Raw genomic sequence first — 19323 nt, 5'->3', positions numbered from 1 at the left:
AGACTAGTAACAGTGACACACAAGCGAGCCAACCGCTAACACAGTGTACTATTCTTCCAGCCGTGGGTGTTCTTCTTCTCTCACCACCTCTTTACCATTGTAAATGTATGATTTCCTCTTTCTCGGTAATCATTTTTCAGTATTACAGTCAGTATTTCACCAACAGTTTTATTCTGTGGAAATTAAACAAATTTCAGATGGTCCACTGACCTCTCCACCGTTCATTACACAGATCTGATACTCTTAGAAAAACAAATGGCATGACATATTGAAGCAAAAGTTGTACAAGCCTCATCACCAGCTTGAATAAATCACCAGTTTGAGCTCATCAGTAGCAGCGTGGCCTTGTGTAGCAGCTTCGCACAGTTGAAATAATAACCTGGAGCAGACAGAAGGCAGTCATTACCTTGCACACAGACGCGGTGTGTATGTGTTGACGGAAGACTTCCACTAGACTGCTGTGGAGACGGACAGAGCCGAGCCGCTCGGCCCCCTCTGTTAAACCTCCGGCTTCCCATCACCTAAGCTAATGACCTAAACCCTTGTTTACCCTCTGAAGTCCCTCTATGACAAAGAGAAATCCAGCAGCGACCTAAGACTCACAAGTGAGAGCAAAAAAATGTGGTTTGTGGTGAAAAAAAAAAGAGAGAGCATAACAAAAACAAGAGAGAAAAGGGGGGAGAGGAAAAGTGTGGGCCCTTGGGGTGTGTGAGCGGAGCCTGGTGTTCCAGTGGACAGGCAGGCCGGTGGAGAGATCTGCCATTTCATTGTCTTAGTCTCCACTGATACAATCTGGAGAGGGCTCTATTGCTTAAAGCTGTGAGTGAATGACATATGGGGAGCTGGTGTGAGGCACAACTCCCCCGTGCCTCCTCCAGACCCAAAGTCTTCCTGTGAGAGAGCACCGAGCAACTTTTCTGCTTTTTCAAACGGCAGCAGCCTCCCTCTCCCTCCCTCATTCACCCTCCCTCCTCCCTTTCCCTCACTCTCTCACTCCCTCTCTTTTTTTCCCTCTTCCTCAGACACTCACTAGTCACTGCCTGAAGCAGTAATCGGACAACTCTCTTTCTCACCAGGACCGGGGTCTCCTGAGATACCGCGCGGGGCTCCATGGGTTCCAACACCTAAAATGAAAAAGAAAAAAGTAGTCTTGTAGTTTACATTTATTGTGCTACAGATTCTACCAGCACCTGAAGAAGTCAGCAAAAAAGTTTGCTGTCCGTGCTGCTGGACTGAACGATCTCTCTGTAGAAGGTTTTTTTTTTTTTAAATAAGAAGATATAAGAAGGGATAAACACACAAGGATTCAACCATAATTGTAGTGAGTATGACTTTAATTTGTACGTGATGTGTGATATGTGCGTTTACTGTCTTGTCTTACCTTGTCTGATTTGTGTGTGTGTGTGGAAATATCTTGTTTATTTGGCACATTTGCATCAGCGTTTAATTCAAGATTTAATTCTCAATTAAGGCGTTCATATTAACAGAGCGGTAGGAGTAGCCATTTAATTTTTGCAATTAGCTTGTCATTAATTTTCATGGTTTAAATTAGCACCTATGTCTTTATTATTGTAAGAACTGGAATATTGTAGAGCTACTAAAAATGTTTTAATATTGATAATAATATCAAGCAAAGAGGAACGTAATGTAAGTCGCTGATGATTAGAGATAAATAGCTAAAATAAATAAATAATTAAATTCTTCTTGCTGGATGTTTAGTTTTAATTTAAGTGAAAGCAAATGCAAGTCACATCCTGGTAAAGAAGTCAACACAAATTGTAATATGATACTGTTTAAATAGCAATTCACAGTATATTACAGTGTGTTTGATCACTGCTAAACAATTTTATATGTTCTGTATTTATAGTACATATAGTACGTCCAATAGTTTTATAAATGTAACATCCAAATTGTCCGTAATTATAAATGTTGTCACCAAAAATTTCCATCTTAAATATCATGATCTACAATTTTTCTCTCCACACACACATTTTTATTTAAACTGCAAAAACAGATTTTTGTTAGCAAGAGAAACTAATATCCTAGTTGCACATGTATCACATTTTCATTTGAAATATGGGATCTTCTTCTGCTTGGCCCAGTTTACATTTTTGATCAGGCTATGAAAACACGCTGCTCCCTGCAGGAGTCCCTTTTTGACTGGCAGAACAAACAAAACCAACACAGTTAAAGCAGTTGACATCTAATGCCATCTGCTGAGGCCAGGAATGCTCAGGGAGACCTGAGAGGCTCCCAGCGTCTGACCGAGACAACAGGCCTCGACTCCCGGCCGCGCTGCTCCTCCGCTCGCCAGTGTTTCGCGTGTAGTAAAGATGACTCACCCGCTGTAATCACTAGCCTCTCTAATTGAAGGATGTTCTGGTTTAATGTTCTGCGTATGATCACAGGCTTACATCACAAGTCAGGGAATTATTGTGTGTGTGAAGGGCATTTCATCTCTCTCAAATTGTGCTTTTTTTTTCCTCCCCTCTTTCCTTTTTCCTCCTCTAATTCCTGTCATTTTCAAACGCCTGCCCTTTTTGGTGTTTAGAAAGGTGTGTGTTTGTAGATGAAAGAGAGGAAACCGAGAGGTTAGGACAGGCAAGTGAGCCAGGCTGCTTGCAGAGTGGCCTCGGCTCCGTGCAGACAAACATGACAGTGTGTGTGATCGCCTGCTGCAACCATTCACTCACACAATAACCTTATTTATCCAATTAACAGATAATGAGCCGGCTGATTTGGGGCTGTTTACACTGCGTATTTGCTTTGCGCAGGGACAGATCAGGGTCTCTCTGCCTGGCTGCGGAGCTCCGTGCATGTGTAGCAGCAGTGTGCACAAGCAGGAGTGGTCGGCGGTGACGGTGGCATTGTTTGCCCAAGGCCTGATGCCTTCCGTATAGATGTGTCTAGCCGGCCGAGCCCTTGTCCTCTTCTCTCAGGGAGGAGATTGAAAATGGTGAAAGACACAGAGGGCTAATTGATCCAGCCTCACTGATAGAGCTATTACTGAGGAAGAGGGGGTGAGAGAGCGCGAGAGAAAGACGAAGGAAATAAGGGACCTCCTATTAAGTAGCCCATACTGGGTGATTAGTGGACAGGGGCTGTTTACTAAATACTGTGGGGTGTTATTTTGTTAACACGCCACTGTTTGCATCTGCAGTATGGGGCTGAAAGGACAGGAAATGATCACCATTACAGATCCACAATCACTAATACCCACTTGTGTGTTTGTTTGTAAATGGCAATATGTTTACAGTGTGGAAGAAGATGAGTTGAAAGTCTGAGCAGAAACTGTATTTAAAGGGATCACACTGCAAATGTGCCTACAGTCAAACGTGCCTCTGATTTTACATCATTTTTTTCGTCTTTAAAATTGTAAAAAAAATGCAGCTTTGAACAAAGCAATTTTAGAATTTTGTCCTCTTCCTCACCTGATAATAATTTTATCAGCATAGCAGATCACTGCTGTAGATTTTGGAGAATTTGAATAACAAGCCACGAGCATTAAAAGTGATATAATCGTTAAGATTCGTCACTGGACTTCCTTTCATCTCTGTGTTGTAAAGCCTCCCTCGTTCTGCGGTGGTCACGGTGGTAGGCAGGTTGTGATAAAAATGTGCACCTTAAATCTTGTTTGATGGCCCCTCAAAGCTGAACTGGCCTTCTGGAAATAATTTGGAAGGTTGAAGAGCACAGTATTAACAGATTTAACGTAGCTATTGAGTGAATTGCTGGAGCACCAATGTCAGATTGAGCCAAATGAGAGAGACAAATTGCACATCGACACGCAGCACATGTGTTAATAATTGTGCTGTTAATTACAGACGAGTACACAATTTTAAATTACGTGTGAAAAGCCATGTGCTTTTATAATTTGTCGCCGTAAGTCTTATTCGTGTACCAACCAGTGTAGCTCATCTGTATAAATAAATGTATGTGGGATATAAAAAATAAAAAGTAACATTCGGTTTTTTTTATATAAATATATTTTGATTTTTTAATTTATTTTATTTAGTGTTCTAGTGCTGTTTTATTAAGCTAAAAACATCTTTCAGAAAATGCCCTTATTGTGCAAAATGACACCACCATCTAGTTTCAAATGTCCACCCATTTAATTAAAAATATGCAACGCCTGTCTCCTCTAAAATGCTTTACTTTCGAGGATGAAAAAACACCAAGCCATTTAATGTTGCATTTGTTGGCAGCCGTCATTTTTTCGGCCACGTATAGAGACACAAGTGAAGTGTAGCATTTTGTAAACTGTGCCTAATTCCACTCACATCTGTGTCCAATTGTTGTCTGCATCTACATTCTTTGAGAGTGGATTTATTTTTCCTGGGCCACCATGTGGATTCAGCTGACCAGCTTAAGTGGGGATTAGTTGTTTTAAAGTTAGATTTTGATTAAAGCATTGTTTTTCAAAAGTTGTAACTCACAACACATGGCTTACATAGACTGTAAAATTCAAAGAGCTATGGTCTGTGCCCTATAGAATTAATATCTAGTGAGGATGACACAGGACAGAAGAAATAAACAAAGCATGTTCGCTCATATTTCTGTTTCACTGGCTGTTTTTATTTGCAGCAGTAAACTTTAATATGTGAAACTACCTTTTAACATATATGTTAAAAGTTTGCTGTCTATACAACACATCAGTAACTGTTTGCTGGATATATATATATGGACGGTATATGTAGCAAAGGTGAAGAAGCGATTTGTGCCGGGTCAGACAGCCTGCATGCTGAGATGATCTATGCTAAAAGCTTGGCTGTGGCTATGTTTACCTTTGGAAACGCAGGTCTTGAAATAAGTAAAGCGAAACAAAGGGCCAGCAAACAACCGTGAGTGAAGCGTGTTGTGGCACTTCTTCCTCTTTTTTTTTCTTTCGCTCTTGATGACACTTCCAGCGCTTCATCTAGCCTGGCTTTGTTCTTGTTAGCTTCAAAGACCTGGCAGTTCAGGTTGAACTAAGAAGCACATCAAAGATGCTGAATGCAGCCCGTTTTTTTTTTACAATAAATATTTAGCGGCGCAGAAGAAAGACTTGTGCTTTTAAATCCCTTCCCCCTCTCCCCATCTTCCTCACTCCCCCCCTCTCTCTTTCTCTCTTCACCTGGCCAGTTTCACCTGCTGGCAATGGCTGAGACACCAGCATGGTAATGGCTTCATTGGCTTGCACTGCTGAACAGAGAAACCAGCCACCACACACACACACACACTCACACACACTATACCACATCTCTCCACCACAACACACTCTCTCCACAACTTCCCCCAACTCTGTGATCGCTGTTAATGTGCTGTGGCAAAATGTGTTTCTCTTTCGTCTTTATGGCTTTTACTTCCGTAGACTTTCTTTTCCATTGATATTTTTACATCCCCTCTGCATATTTTAGTGTTGGGAAAAGCCAGGAGGAGGCACTGCTGTTGTCCGTAGCTTCTAAAATGAGAAATATAATGGTTATTTTTTGCTAAGATGGCTGTACCATCAGCAGAGGGAGAGTGGGCAAATTGTAAAGCTGGAAGGGTATTCATGAAGGCTTTGCCTTGGTGTGAAGAGCAAAGCCTGTTGAAAAAAAAACAAAAACCTTAAGACCATGTAGCTCAGGTTACCCTGGCTCATGTAAACAGTCAGCCATTAAAAAAATCATGCTAGGATTTTTCAGAAAAAGGCTTTATATGCCGTTTTCCCTGACCAGTTGAATACCTTTGACCTTTTTTGGACCCTGTATTCCCATGGTGGGCCGGAGTCAGGTCTAATATAGTGTTATAGCCATGCAAGTATATGGCTGTGCTTGATGTTGGGAGAGAGACGAGCAGAGCGGGAGTGGACAGCAAAATGTAACTGTCAGCTAAAGGAGAGTAATAGAGGCATTCGTAGCGTCATAGGAAACATATGTGGCTCCATATGCTCTCCGTGTTCTTGTTTCCAGTCTCCTTCATTGTCTGAGATGCACCACTGATCTGGGGGCCTCTAAAGTGCCCCTGCGTGTATGTGTGTGTGTGTGTGTGTGTGTGTGTGTGTGTGTGTGTGTGTGTGTGTGCGCGCGCGCGCGCGTGTGTGTGTGTATTTGCAGCACTGATCTGGGGGCCTCTGAAGTGCCCCGTGCATAAGTGTGTGTGTACGCATGCATGCAGACATACAGGCATGAGTTATGTTTCTCTGTGTGCTGAAGAAAAAAGACATAAAAAAAGACACAAGTTTTTGTGTTGCCACAGAGAAAGCAAAGATTTATATAATGTCTGTGTGAGTGTATATATTTTTCTCCTGCCTCTCTGTCCATTGTGAATTGGCTGTGAAGTTAGGAAGTTGTGTGTTTCTGTGCTGTGCCATGGCCCCAGGCTGGGGCAGGCCCGCGGGAAGCTGCCCTGACGGTCATTAGGACCTGTCAGTATGCCGGGAGGGGGAGTGCTGATAAATTTCAGATAGTGTCAATTGCAGATGAAAGATCTGCTGAAGATGCTAGGGGTGTCACGCTTGACTTGCCTCCACTCAACAAGTCCCATCTTCCTTCCAGCAGCAGGCTACCTCAAGCAGGAAAGCGGGCAGGCTCTCCCACCCCTCTGCTGTCCCTCAGCCCCTGCTCTCCCCCAACCCCTCACCCCTCTGCCTACCTTCACTCCTTCACCCCCACAACCCACCCCCCCACCTCCACTCCTTCCTGCTTACCTTGGCTAAGCCGCTTTGCATGTTGATTGGGGGAGGGCTAATCCAGTTTGCAGCTGTCGTAGACCAATGATGAATCACCTTTCCGTCATTTGGCTGTGCTCCCCTCGCTCAGGGAGGAGGGAGGACCTGGAGGAGGAAACAACAGCGGAGTAGGGCTGCGGCTCGGAGAGAGACAATGTGCGCCTCTGTTCCCCCCGCGAGCCCTCTCTTCCCATTCTGCTCCAGAATAACAATAATGTTTTCTCAGACAAGCCTTTTTGTGTCATGGATGGCTCTGGACTGTGACATCGAGCTGCAATAACAAGGAGTGACATTGTTTCTGCCGGGGCAGGTGGAGGCAGAGTAAAGAAAGGGAGTGTGGTTTGTGAGGACTCAAAGCCATCTAGGTCCAGGTAAGAGCACAGTTGAGCCAGTGCCAGCAGCATCAGAGACATGCAGCTCTGTGCGTGGCATCAGAGATTGACTTAGACACTGTGCTAAACAACTGTCAGCTTCCCTCAGCCTACTGTGCTGTCTGATTTGAGATAGTGGAGGCTTTTTAGCCATGAGCTAATGAGAAAAAAGTTTGGGCAGAGGAGGAGAAAACAGGATTAAGTAGTGAGTGTGAAATGTGGGGTTAGTTTATTCTGCACGATCCTGAATGTGCTCGTATTTGTACCTCTGTGTGCTTTTATTTTTAGGGGAGACGTAAATGAATACACATCTGGGAAAAGGACAATGCAGCTTCTGTTTTTGTAGCATGTGTGAAAAAGACTTTTTTTTATTATTTCTGATTTTTGCTTGTATCTCAGTCTTTTTGGTATAAAATATATTTTTCCCGTTAGTAATTAAATTAGACTGGAACCACAAGAAAGGACTACATTTGCCAAGCTATACTGCAAAGTATCATAATATCATAACATTATAATATCATCTTAAATAGAGTAAATGCATATCATAATTTAATCTTTTTATCTCGTAATTCTGGTTTCTTCGTGCCATCTGATAGCACTCAGACTGCTCAGAGTTTCTTCAGCATTTATCTCTGTGGCCTTGTGTAAAAGGCCAATGTTTATCGATAGCAGAGATACCCAGAACCCCGGGATATAATTGGAAATGGCAGTATAATGTACAAAACATTTTGTCCTAATTTCATTAGCTCACTATTGCGATGGGAGCGGTGGCAGAGACAAATGGGCTCTGGAGTTTGTGGCCGTACTTTTCAAATCACTCGTGCCTTCTCTTCTGCCTCCATGCTCCATACACTATCAAATCCTTTGAGCGCACAAATGAGAAGATAGAATAATGTTTTCAGTGGCGTGGTCTTTTGTATAAACACAGAAACAATTAAGGAGCTTGCCAGAGCAAACACATGCCTCATGAGCTTCTCATCTGCCCATCACTGAGGCATGGGCTCGTACAATCAGGCAGAGTGCTGCACTTTTAACAGGCACATTAACCATCGCCTCAAACCAGCAAACATCTGTTAACAGTCTTCGATACCACACAAAACGATATACACTTAAGGCCATTTTTGCTTAAAGACACATCAGAGTAAATTGACAGTAAACACTTTGTGTGCACTTGATGTAAAACGGTGACTTGCAGTGAGATTGTTGTAATGAGGGCAATCAGAAACTGCCTTGTCAAAATGTTTACTATTCATTTCATAGCTCCGCTCTGTTTTTCTTTGTGCATATGTGTGTGTGTGTGTGTGTGTGTGTGTGTGTGTGTGTGTGTGTGTGTGTGTGTGTGTGTTGCATTCTGCCTTGTATTTTCTTTCATTGTCATATATTAATTTTTTTCCATTTGAAATTCAGTAGAAAATATCACATTCAAAATTGCTGTGAATTATATATTTAAAATGTATATTTTTAACCACACTTTTTTTTTTTTACTCTGTAATATTACCACCATTTTATTCATCTAAATCCACACTACAGGATTTAGCATATTGTGCACACTGCATTGTGTACCAGAGCTGCGTGTCTTCCCTGAAACCAGAGTGATATGTGTAATTTGATTTTGGCGTGTGCATGTGCGTGTGTGTCTCGTCAGGTCTATGGAAATGCAGGATCTAGCCAGTCCTCACAGCCGAGTAAGTGGAAGCAGTGAATCTCCTAATGGTCCCAACCTCGACAACTCCCACATCAATAACAATTCCATGACACCCAATGGCACTGAAGGTATGTGTGCGGCGCTGTTGCTCTTTAGCTGCTCTCTCAGTCTTGCATGCTATTTTAAAAATTTTTAAAGGGCTGATAATGGTGACAGAAGCTGTATTGTAGCATTTCAGTAATTCAGTGTAGCTTCATGCAAGTGTTTATATTGAAATATTTAGTCACTAGTTTTTTTGGGGGTGCAGTAATATGATATTAAACAGCTGTAAAACAATTGAGAAAATGCACTTTATATTTGCTGCACTTGTAGCTTCAACAATCCAGTGCGACCAGTAGTTGTTTTCCAGCGACTATTAGCTGTTTATTTAAGTAGCCATGTAATTATTCAAAGCCCACAGCATGGAAATGACAGCGTTTTGCATGAGGTCTCTACTGTACATAGTTATTTACTCAGGTGATTCACCTGCGCTTAAATCTGAGCCTTTGTTTAGTGGAGCAGTCAAACCAACACAACTTATTAAAAACATCCCCTCCCCTCCTCTGTCACGTAATCTTCAGGTTAGCCTGTGCTTTGAGCTCGGGGTTTACTCTTGTGTGTATTCATGACACAGGACCCGTAGACATGGTGCAGACTGTCATGTGTCTTTCTTTCCCATAGGTGATAACATCACAATGCTTACCACTGCAGACTGGTTGTTAGGTTCTAACTCACAGTCTGCTGCAGGTTTGTTTACTCTTGGTGACACAATGAAAGGACAATACTTGGTGTTGAAAGCGCTCCTTGTAGTTTACCTTTTTGAACTCACTTATAAAGAAATATTATCTATATAAAAGGCCTCAAAATATCAGCTTCTTAATTATGAAGTTGCCTCAACTATTGTGCCTTTCATTCACAAACTCTTTGCTGTAATTGTTGTGGTTTTTTGTTTCGAGCATGATTTGATACTGACTTGGATTTGAGTCCATTGTTCCAGATTGTGAACTTGCATACTGTGCATTTTGTTTTCATTTGGACGCCCCATGTCGTTTCCTGAATACAGTAGTTCCTGTGTGCTCTGTGCCCTGAGTGTGTGCTAGTTTATGCATGCACCTTACCGCTATTTTTTTTTTTCATCGGTGTGTTGTTCAAAAGAATCTCCCCTCGTCAACATATGTTTCTGCACTGAACGAGCATAGCGGAAACATGTAAAACATGACAGCAAATGGCTTCTTCAACCATGGGGGATTCCACTGAGCATGACTCCCTTGCCCACATTGTCAATTTGTTTTGCCAAAAAGAGAGAGAGAGAGAAAAAAAAAAAGTCCTCCAGCCCGCCTGAAGTGAAATGGATTGATTTCAAAGATTCCTGAGCTGTCAGAAAGCTGTGAAATTGTCTTTGCAGATCTATCGCTGAGCTGTATAATGGAGCCAAGGTCAAACAGCGTTCGCTACACTCTTAAAAAGATTTTATACACCATACATTTACTTGACATTTCAATTGCAGTTTCACGTCCCTGCGGAGCTCTTTTTTTTATCTGCGCCTTTAACACATATCTGCAGTAATGATTTTTATTTCATGCTGCATTTACGCTGTGATAAGGCAGCAATTAATCATAAAATGTAAAGGATAATATCTTTTTTTAAGTACTGTTAAATAAAGTTTGATTTATATTGCTTCTGCAAAATATTTAAAATACATTTTACATCAGGAAATGGCTCATGCACATTTCTAAATATAAAATGCTTTTATCTGGGTTTACCAATAAAGATCAGTGATAAAGATAAACTTAACTCTCTTATACCATCAGATAAATCCCATCAGAAAGAATTAAACATAATGATAATATTCAAAAAATATATCTGTAAGCCATTTAAGTGGATACAGATGTAATGGATTTAGCTTTAATGACATTATTACAAATACTGAATGTTGTTTGACTCCTTCCTCCTCCTCTGCAGCTCTGTTTTTTATTTTATTCCGAGTAAATTTTTGTTCCGTTAAATCATAATTTGGTGAATGTGAAAATCTGAAAGGTAGCTAGACATTAATCTGACCTTTTTTTATTTTTATTTTCTTTTTCCAGACTTGATTTGGTGCATTTGGTGACAATGTGGCTTCTTTGTTTGCAGTTAAAACCGAGCCAATGAGCAGCAGCGAAATCGCCACCTCCGTAGCAGACACCTCTCTAGACAGCTTCTCAGGATCAGGTGAGGCTGGGGGACTATTGTGTATGGGTGTGGGTGTGGGTGTGTGTGTGCACTGGTGTCTGGCTGCCTCTTTCACACACACACACACAGCTGCTGAACTGATTAGCGAGAGATGAGCCTAGAGATGGGTGACCTATAAGCCGGGGCCCCAGGAAGTGTCCCTGCAGCTACAACACCAATATAATGTGTGTGTCTGTGTGTGTGTGTGTTTAAGAACAAGCGACTCTACCTTGCCTTTGTCAGCATATTTATATGCTGTGCTTGCTTGCACATGTGTGTGTGTGAACACTGCTGGTTCCCATGCCAGCGAGGACTGAATTATGACCTGTAATGCACTGAACCTGTCTGTCCAGTGGAGTGACATGGCGTCCCAGTGGCCCTCGCTCTCCACGGGCTGTTACCCTATCGCCCTGTCAGAGCCAGGGTTTTCACACCCTCCTTTCAGCACGGGAACATCACACTCATATGCACGCACATAAACACACACACACGGGGACATCTCTAAATAAAACCAAGACCTCTCGGAGTGTAACAAGCATCGCAGGAATTGTAACAGAAACAATCACTAATGTGATAATTTTTTAGCTTATTTCTTTTTTCCAGCCTCGCCAGTATCCGTGTCGTCCTGCAGCACTCTCCTCTATTTTCTATAAACATGCATTAACAATGCTGCATCCAACTGTGCATGGTATTATCTTGCTGCTAATTTTCCTGTATTTCCCTAACTGTTTAACTAAGCACTTGATACTTAACGCTAGAAGCGCATAAATCACTGCTATGACTTTTGTCTCTGACAATATTAATGAAATTTAGTAATCGTACACCCCATATCCTCCGCGGGGAAACCCAAAGCTCCGTTTAGAGGAGCAGGTTTTGTCCAGTGGCAGGTGCTGCTGATGTGGGAAAAGTGTTCAATATTAATAACGTGTGTGAGGGGTTACAGCATACAGTTACATACAGTTAGCGCTCCCCCGCAACCAAATCCCTTATTTTACATGTCACGACCAATTAGACAGATGTTTCAAAACTGTGGCACTCCACTGCAGTTAAAACGTGTAACGCTGCAGAACTGAGTTTGATTAAATGTCTAACTTTAATTTATTAATTATTAATTTGGAATGTAATTTGAAGTTCATCTGCTGTGTTTTAATCCAAATTTAGATATGAATGTGCGATAAATTGTGCCTGCAATTTAAATAATTATCGATTAAATAAAACCAATTAAAGAATTTGAATGAAGAAAATTTAATTCATTTAATTATTTATTTTAAAATTGAGATTTTGAATTTTAAAACTGAAGCCTGCAGGTAACATTGGGCACACAAATATTAATTCCCATTTTCCTATTAATGAGAGTTTATTTAGAAAAAAATGTAAAAAAAAAAAAAAATAGCTCACTCTGTGTGTGTGCTCACTGTCTTTTAAATAATTCTCACAGCAGATTTAAAACAAGTGCACCTCTGTGAGTTATTTGTGGCTGAACTTTTGCGATTTCACAGCACCGTGGAACCACAGAGTCGCACGCTTAATGAAGGAATGATTATGCAGTAGCACTCATTACCTGCAATCAGTGATGTCACTTCCAATGTGGTTGTGGCCTGAAAGGCCCGAGGCAGCTGAAGCCACAGGCCGAGAGTGATTCAGACCATCCTGTTTGTGTTTACACCAGCGGTCGTCATGGCAGCCCACAAGTATCTCAGAGATACGCGGGTCAGCAGAAAAACCTGATGTTCTTACCTGATTATTTTACTTCATTATTGCTCTCCGGTCTTCAACCCTTAAATAAGGTTACTGAAATAAATAGAGTAATGCAATGTAATTACTGTTTCCTTGGAATCCAGAAGTTCTGTTGGCAAAAGACAATATTTACCTTATTTCTTAATGTTTAAATATGTGCTTGCCTCTTTTCTTTTTAACTCTCCTCAGCTATTGGAACGAGTGGCTTCAGCCCAAGACAAACTCACCAGTTCTCTCCACAGATTTACCCTTCCAAGTAAGGCTTCTTTTATTTTTCTTTAAAAAATAAGCAGCATCCAACTTCATTTGGATCTTTAATTAGATCCTTCTGCTAGATCGGGGGGTTTTCGACTGGCTTTGTTTGCCTGGATGTCTGCAGCTCGCGCACTCTGAAATCTGTTGTAATTATTATCTTGCAAAAAAAATTTCCTTTGCCATTTATTGTTCTTTGACTATGTATATGAGCTGCGCGATGCTATCTGTCCCCCAGCTTGGCTCGGTGTTTAAAATGAAGTAGCACAATCACAAGGAATTTGTCAGTTAGCAGAGTTTGTGTTATGGTTTTAGGGGTAAAACACGGTCCCCTTTCTTCCTGCCTGCCTTTCTCACTTTTGTCTTTTTGTTTCTTTTCTCAAATAGCAGAACATATCCGCATATTCTTCCTACCCCTTCATCCCAAAATATGGCTGCGTATGGGCAGACGCAGTACACCACAGGAATGCAGCAGGCCGCAGCTTATGCTAGCTACCCCCAGCCTGGCCAGCCCTATGGCATCCCAGCTTATGGTAAGATTTCTCAACACACACATAGAAGCCTCCTCTTGTCTTGCTAAAAGATGCATGTTGACTACAACTAAATATTTTTCCTCCCTGAAGGTCAGGACCGAGACATTGCTCATAACAAACAGTGTTCCCACAATTCCTCCAGCAGAGCAGCAGCAGCAGCAGAGATGCTGAGTTGTTGTTTAGTGCCTGCATAATCTCCTCCATTGCAATAAAACAGAATTTGCTTGTCAAGCTGTTCAGATAGATGTGGAAGATTAATGATAAAAATCTGAAAACTGGTTTCCTCTGGCATTGCGAGAGAAAGCATGGCTCACTGTGGGCTTTATTTGTCCAAAGTCTTTCGAGTGTTTTGACCCTGAAAGACTCTCCAATATGTGGAGGAATTTACACTGTTTATTTGACTGGAGTCCTGCAACCTACCGCTGCACAGAAACTGCATCGTGACTGATTGAGTGTAAGCAGTGGCCAGTTTCACTCACAAACACAAGCAGAATGTTTTATTACTTGTGCATCTTTTCACAGATGACCTATCATAGATGATTATACTAATAATAACACTAATGATAACACAAAATCAAACAATCAGAGTTCTAACATTTGGTTTTACAGCCAAATAGATCACTCCTTTGCAGTGTAAGATAATATTTCTAAACAACTGATGATAGTAAAAATCTTTAATCAGATAATCAACGCTCGTCCATTGTGATAAGTGTGTTACGCTAACAGACACAGGCTGTGTCCCTTTGCTGTGTCCAGTGTAATTTAAACCTGTGTGTTGACTGTTGTCTGTGCATCAAACCGATCTGGTGTCACTAACTGATTTAGGTCCATTGTGGGCAGGCATAAAGACGGAGGGGGGTCTGACCCAGTCCCAATCCCCGGGACAGACAGGCTTCCTCAGCTACAGCTCGGGCTTCACCACGCCGCAGACAGGACAGGCCCCCTACAGTTACCAGATGCAGGGTGAGGACATGTTTGTGAATCCTTCGTCTTTTTTTTTTTCTCTGCGCATCTTCACATGTCAGTTTGGGTGTTTGTAAGGTGTCACAATGCAGCGTGAGATGCCACTGCTCTCTCTAAAAGTGACACATTTGCAGCAGTGTGTCTGAAACTGCTAACATCACAGGAGGTTTACAAAACTACAAAGCAGATTTTGATTCAGCAACAGTCTAAAAATATGGTGGAAATCTGGTTGCTGTTATCTTTCCTGTTTTGTTTCTGTCCTTTGAAGTACTTATCTTCTTTGTCCTCTTTTTATATTATTTTGCCAGTGTCACTATTTCCCCCTCTGTCTTTTCCTTACTTAGTCTCATTTCGATGTTTCTGCCATGTGTTCCCTCTGCTTAGCCCATCCAAATAAGGTTTATTGTGCTCTATTTTAAAAAAAAAAAAAGATTAGAGAAAAAGATCTCTGTCCCTGATTTAATAGCACGCAGAGCCAGACTGATTCACAACACGGCCCTCGCACTCACCCCAAAAGATGGTTGCATCCCGGCGGTCGTTATGTGCAGCCACGACGGCTGCCTCCCTCTCGTCTCCTCTTAAAAGAATCAACACAGATGGAAAAATGGCAGGCACTTAGGAGGCACCAGCCATGTCCTCCCCACTCCCCAGCCTTTGTTTTTTCTCTCCCTGTGATCATATTTGTATTTGTTTAAGAGCTGAGACCGTGGAGATTTATGGCCTTGAAACCGATAAAGATGAGTTGTTGCGCCCTGCACTCCCCCTCTTTTGCTCTCTCTGTCCAGTCATACATTCTGTTTAAATGCAGATCAAGCCTTCTGTCATGTTGTATTTCTGTTACTCTCTCTTTGTATCGAGCCTCTGTTCCACCTGCACCGGGCGAAGTTAGCAGCTAGCTAACAGCCAGCATAGTCTTTGTGTTCTCCCCTCCAATAGCTAATGTGCGACAGTAGAAACATCTCCACATGTTGTTGAAAAGCCTCTAGAGCATCTCACAATAAATAACGCCAGCTCAGCAGCAGATGTGGCGCGGGGAAGCCTCTTTTCCACGCCTCTTAACCAAATACAGTCGGCCACAGCCGGAGTTTTGCAGCACGCAGCCGAGCGCCTGAAAAAGAGAGGCAGAGAGAGAGAGAGAGAGGGGAAGAAAGGGAACGAGAGTCGGAGCATGTGCGGCAGAATGTTCAAGCTGCTATCCTGCCCTTAGTGGTTTAACTCACGATGACAGTATTATGTGCCCATTCATCTTCTAAGTATTATGCTCTTACTCTGTCTTTCTCCTTCCCTCTATCTAACTCTGTCTCTGCCTCACTGTCTCCTGCTATCTCTCTGGCTATCGGATGCCCCACGTAGCGTTAAGTGCGTTAGTAATTGACAGCCATGTTAGATGACAGATTGACCACTATTCTGGCCTTGAGTTCTCTAACTGTGGCTCTGGCCCTCCGCCACACCATCATCATTACTCTTTCTGGCCTATTGATCAGCCTGGGCGAGGTGCCTCGGGCCTGGGTGTCCCAACCAAAGACTCTTTTTCCACATCTGATACTCCCCCTCTCTGTCAGTGTCCCTGCCACCAGCCTGTGGCCAGCTGTCAAGGCGGAGGACGATTAGATTAATGTTTTTACTTGCTTTCATGTCCGATGCCATGGAGCTTTGTGTGGGTGCTACAGTCATGGCACCAAATGGTGAAGGGGACTGGTGTTTTCGTGCGTCTCAGTTTTGCAATCCCTCGTGGCAGTTTGAACGTAGTGCTTCTCGTGGATTGTCAGAAAAATCCTAAAACGTCAGAGGTGTGTGATGAGACAGGGAGACTGTGCTGATGGTGGGACTGAGCAGATGCTAATTAGGTGAATAATTGGATTCCAGCATTCTGTCCCAGTGGCAGCGCGAGCTGAAGAAGCCGAAGCCTCGGTTGCCTTTTTAAAAGGAAAGCCCCATCTGGACTTGATAGTCTATTCCCAAGTGGGGCATACAAACTTCTGCTACAAATATTGTGCACTGATGATAGACATAGCCCATGGCAAGGGGACTGATCAAGCAAAGCAAATGGACTTCCAATTGTGGAGCCAGAAGGCAGGAGGGAAGGAGGAGAGGAGGGAGGGATGATGTCTGGTCTTGAGTGAGTGAACTAACTGGAGCAGGACAGGGGGAGGGAGAGAAAACATGCCCCCCGGGGAACCACAAGACCCCCTCTTTCTCCCCCTACTATAACCAGCACCACCACTCCCAACAGCATGGGCTCATTCTCACTGCTAGCAGGGGTCCCCTCGGCTTTTATGTGGCTCCCTGTCCTCCACAGAGCAGCCCTCAAACCCTGCCAGTGAGAGCTTTTATGACTGTTTGAACTGTGCATTAGGCTAATTTGTTGTCCTTCGCAGCCTTACTCCTCCTCGTCTCTGCCTTATTGTTCTGTCAGACTTTCACTTGATGTTGAACTTTCTGCGGAGAACACAAAAGTTTTCAAATTCCCCCTGCAGGCATTGACATATCAGACAAAGCAACAAAGAGAGAGAGAACAGCTCTGGTGAAAATAACCGGTAGAGGCCAGGATGAAGAGTGAGGTAAAAATCTGCTGTGTGTGTAATTGCGGGAAGCAGAGAGTGAGAAACTGCACAAATAATTAGTGGATCCTGGTAATCTTGGGAGCTTGGGAGGTATTTGTTTCTCTTTTTTAGCCACAGTGCTGGGTACTTAGCCAACTGACAAGGCTAAACACTGCACTACGTCTTTTCTTTTCCTTGCTTTCGTCCATACGGTACCCTTCAGGCCCCCCTCCCATACTTCCCTGATCCTCCCCCCCTGCTCTGAAAGCTGCTTCACGTTTGTCACGGTGTGGGAGGGCCCTCCTGATGGGGCCAATGACCAGAGGATGAAAGAAACTCTCTATGTTTGTCTCTGGGAACAAAGGTGTAATTACGCCCCCATTTAGGAACAGTAAATTTATCTCCCCCTTCGTTTTCACTGAAGCTACAGGATATTTTTTGGCTTCGGGAGGAGTGAAGAAGCTTTTTGAAATAATTCAATGGTAGTGCTAATGCATGTCTCCTGTGAATGTACGGAGAACTGATTTGTCTTTGGATGCACAAAAGTGAGCAGTGAAGCCCACGGGTCGAATTTGTTAAGGTTGTAAAAGTAAACTGCTCTGACTGGTGCATTTTTATACTTTTTTTAATAGATTATTTGTAATAAAACTCATAAGCGTCTGTTACTAGGTTGAGAAAGTCAACATCTGCCCAAAGCTACTATTGCTATTGTTATATTTCAATGATTATATATTATTATAATACAGAATAATGCACACACACAGCTGCGTAAATAATCTTATAAAAATTGCAATCACAATTTTGGCCTTCACAATGCATAAACGTGAGTTGATGCAATATTTATGCTTAACACGTCAAATCAGACGCTCCCCACTCTCGACTGAATTCTGTGACCAATTTTAGCTAGCCTTTTGCTTCGAGCACTTTGCGTCATTTATAAACACAGTTGTGGCTGCAGGCAGGCAACCTGCATCCATTTTCTTTTAAGGGTCAAATCAGGGTTTTAAGGTTGAATTTTGCAGTAGTATTATCTTAAAAAAAGGCCCAGTTTCATAATGGTGAGCTTTGGGAAATGTCAAATTTGGGACCTTTTTTTTCGTACATGTATAGAGCACAATTTGCAAAGTGTTTTTTGTCAGATTAAAATGTAGTGCAATACAACTATTTTTGATTTAGGGGCATCTCTTGGCAGAAATGGTGTATAATATTTACAACTAAGTTTTTGTTAGTTTATAATCACCCGTAAATAAGAATTGTTGTGTTTTCGCTACCTTAAATGAGCCGTTGATATCTACAAACAGAACAGGTCTTCTTCCATGGAGTCCACCATGTTGTTCTACAGTAGCCCTGAATGGACAAACCAAACACTGACTCTGGATAGGGCTATTCGCATTTTCACATCAGCCACCGTAGTTCTCCCACACACTTCGCACACAGAAGTGTCAGCTCTGCAACCTCACTGCTAGATGCCACTTAATCCTACACACTGGACCTTTAAAGATTATTGAATGATCATAATGCTACATTCACGTGGAATTAGGGAGACGGTAGAGGGGAAACCCAGTATCACGCATGTTTCGCTTTACTGTCCCGCCATTTCGTTGGACTGTTTGTTTTTCCCGTGCCGTCCAGAACGTGTGGTCCATTTGCCCTCTACCATCTACAGTCTGATTCCATCTGAATGCAGCACAATTGTGATCTCAAAAATGAGCAAAATTATCTTGCTCTCCTTGTCACCCTGCTGCCTCCCTACCAGTCGCTGATCCCATTAAGAGCTGCTCCTCCTGCTGCTCTCTGGCCTGACATGACAGTACAGGTGGATGGCCGCTGAAGAGAGAAGTCGTGCCCCGGGGGGCTGCCGCTGCTCCCCTCCTCTATAACTCATGTCGTGTGTATTATTAAGCCATTAGATGCTATCAGCCCCTTTGAATGATTTAATTACCCAGGAGGACCATCCTTTGAGCAAGTGAAAAGAGGGACATACATATTCATTGGGGCTGGATGTCAGCAGCAAACCCCCCTAAGTGCTACTCACTGCGACCTCCACCCTCCTTCCCTATACATCTCTGTCTCACTACACTGCCCATGCACACCCCCCTGGCACCCTCATGATCCGTCCCAGTGCAGCCATCGTTTCCAGCCTCCTCTTCACCCCCACCCCCCCACGCCATCCTTCGGTAGCTCACACACAAAAGTCTCTTGTCTTCCTCACATTGTGCGGGCCTGGACGGCTTTTGGAAGCAGGTTGTGTCCACCCCTCACCCTTCACTGCCCCCCCTCTGTCATTCATCAGGCCTGATCCAATCACTGATAAGCAAGGAAGAGGAGAAAGATAAGG

General features: G+C 42.9%; 1 protein-coding gene across 20 annotated transcripts in view; it reads left to right on the top strand.

Moving 5' to 3' along the window:
* eya1 (EYA transcriptional coactivator and phosphatase 1) overlaps positions 1 to 19323 on the top strand; it is a 69150-nt gene that overhangs the window by 24611 nt on the left and 25216 nt on the right. For 2 of the 20 annotated variants that reach the window (XM_050057085.1, XM_050057072.1), the window contains exons 3-9: positions 1023 to 1321; positions 8708 to 8835; positions 9428 to 9493; positions 10880 to 10957; positions 12884 to 12950; positions 13337 to 13479; positions 14305 to 14442. In XM_050057085.1, coding sequence (XP_049913042.1) covers positions 8712 to 8835; positions 9428 to 9493; positions 10880 to 10957; positions 12884 to 12950; positions 13337 to 13479; positions 14305 to 14442 — 616 coding nt within the window. In that variant the 5' untranslated portion in view covers positions 1023 to 1321; positions 8708 to 8711. Of the gene's footprint in view, positions 1 to 952; positions 1322 to 6787; positions 7063 to 8707; positions 8836 to 9427; positions 9494 to 10879; positions 10958 to 12883; positions 12951 to 13333; positions 13480 to 14304; positions 14443 to 19323 lie in introns of those variants that run through there. The other 18 variants (XM_050057074.1, XM_050057073.1, XM_050057066.1 and 15 more) reach the window with 12 other exon arrangements.

Source organism: Epinephelus moara, chromosome 11, assembly GCF_006386435.1.
Source record: "Epinephelus moara isolate mb chromosome 11, YSFRI_EMoa_1.0, whole genome shotgun sequence".
In the NCBI taxonomy this organism is placed as follows: Eukaryota; Metazoa; Chordata; class Actinopteri; order Perciformes; family Serranidae; genus Epinephelus; species Epinephelus moara.
This window is presented reverse-complemented; position numbering and strand designations above follow the sequence as displayed.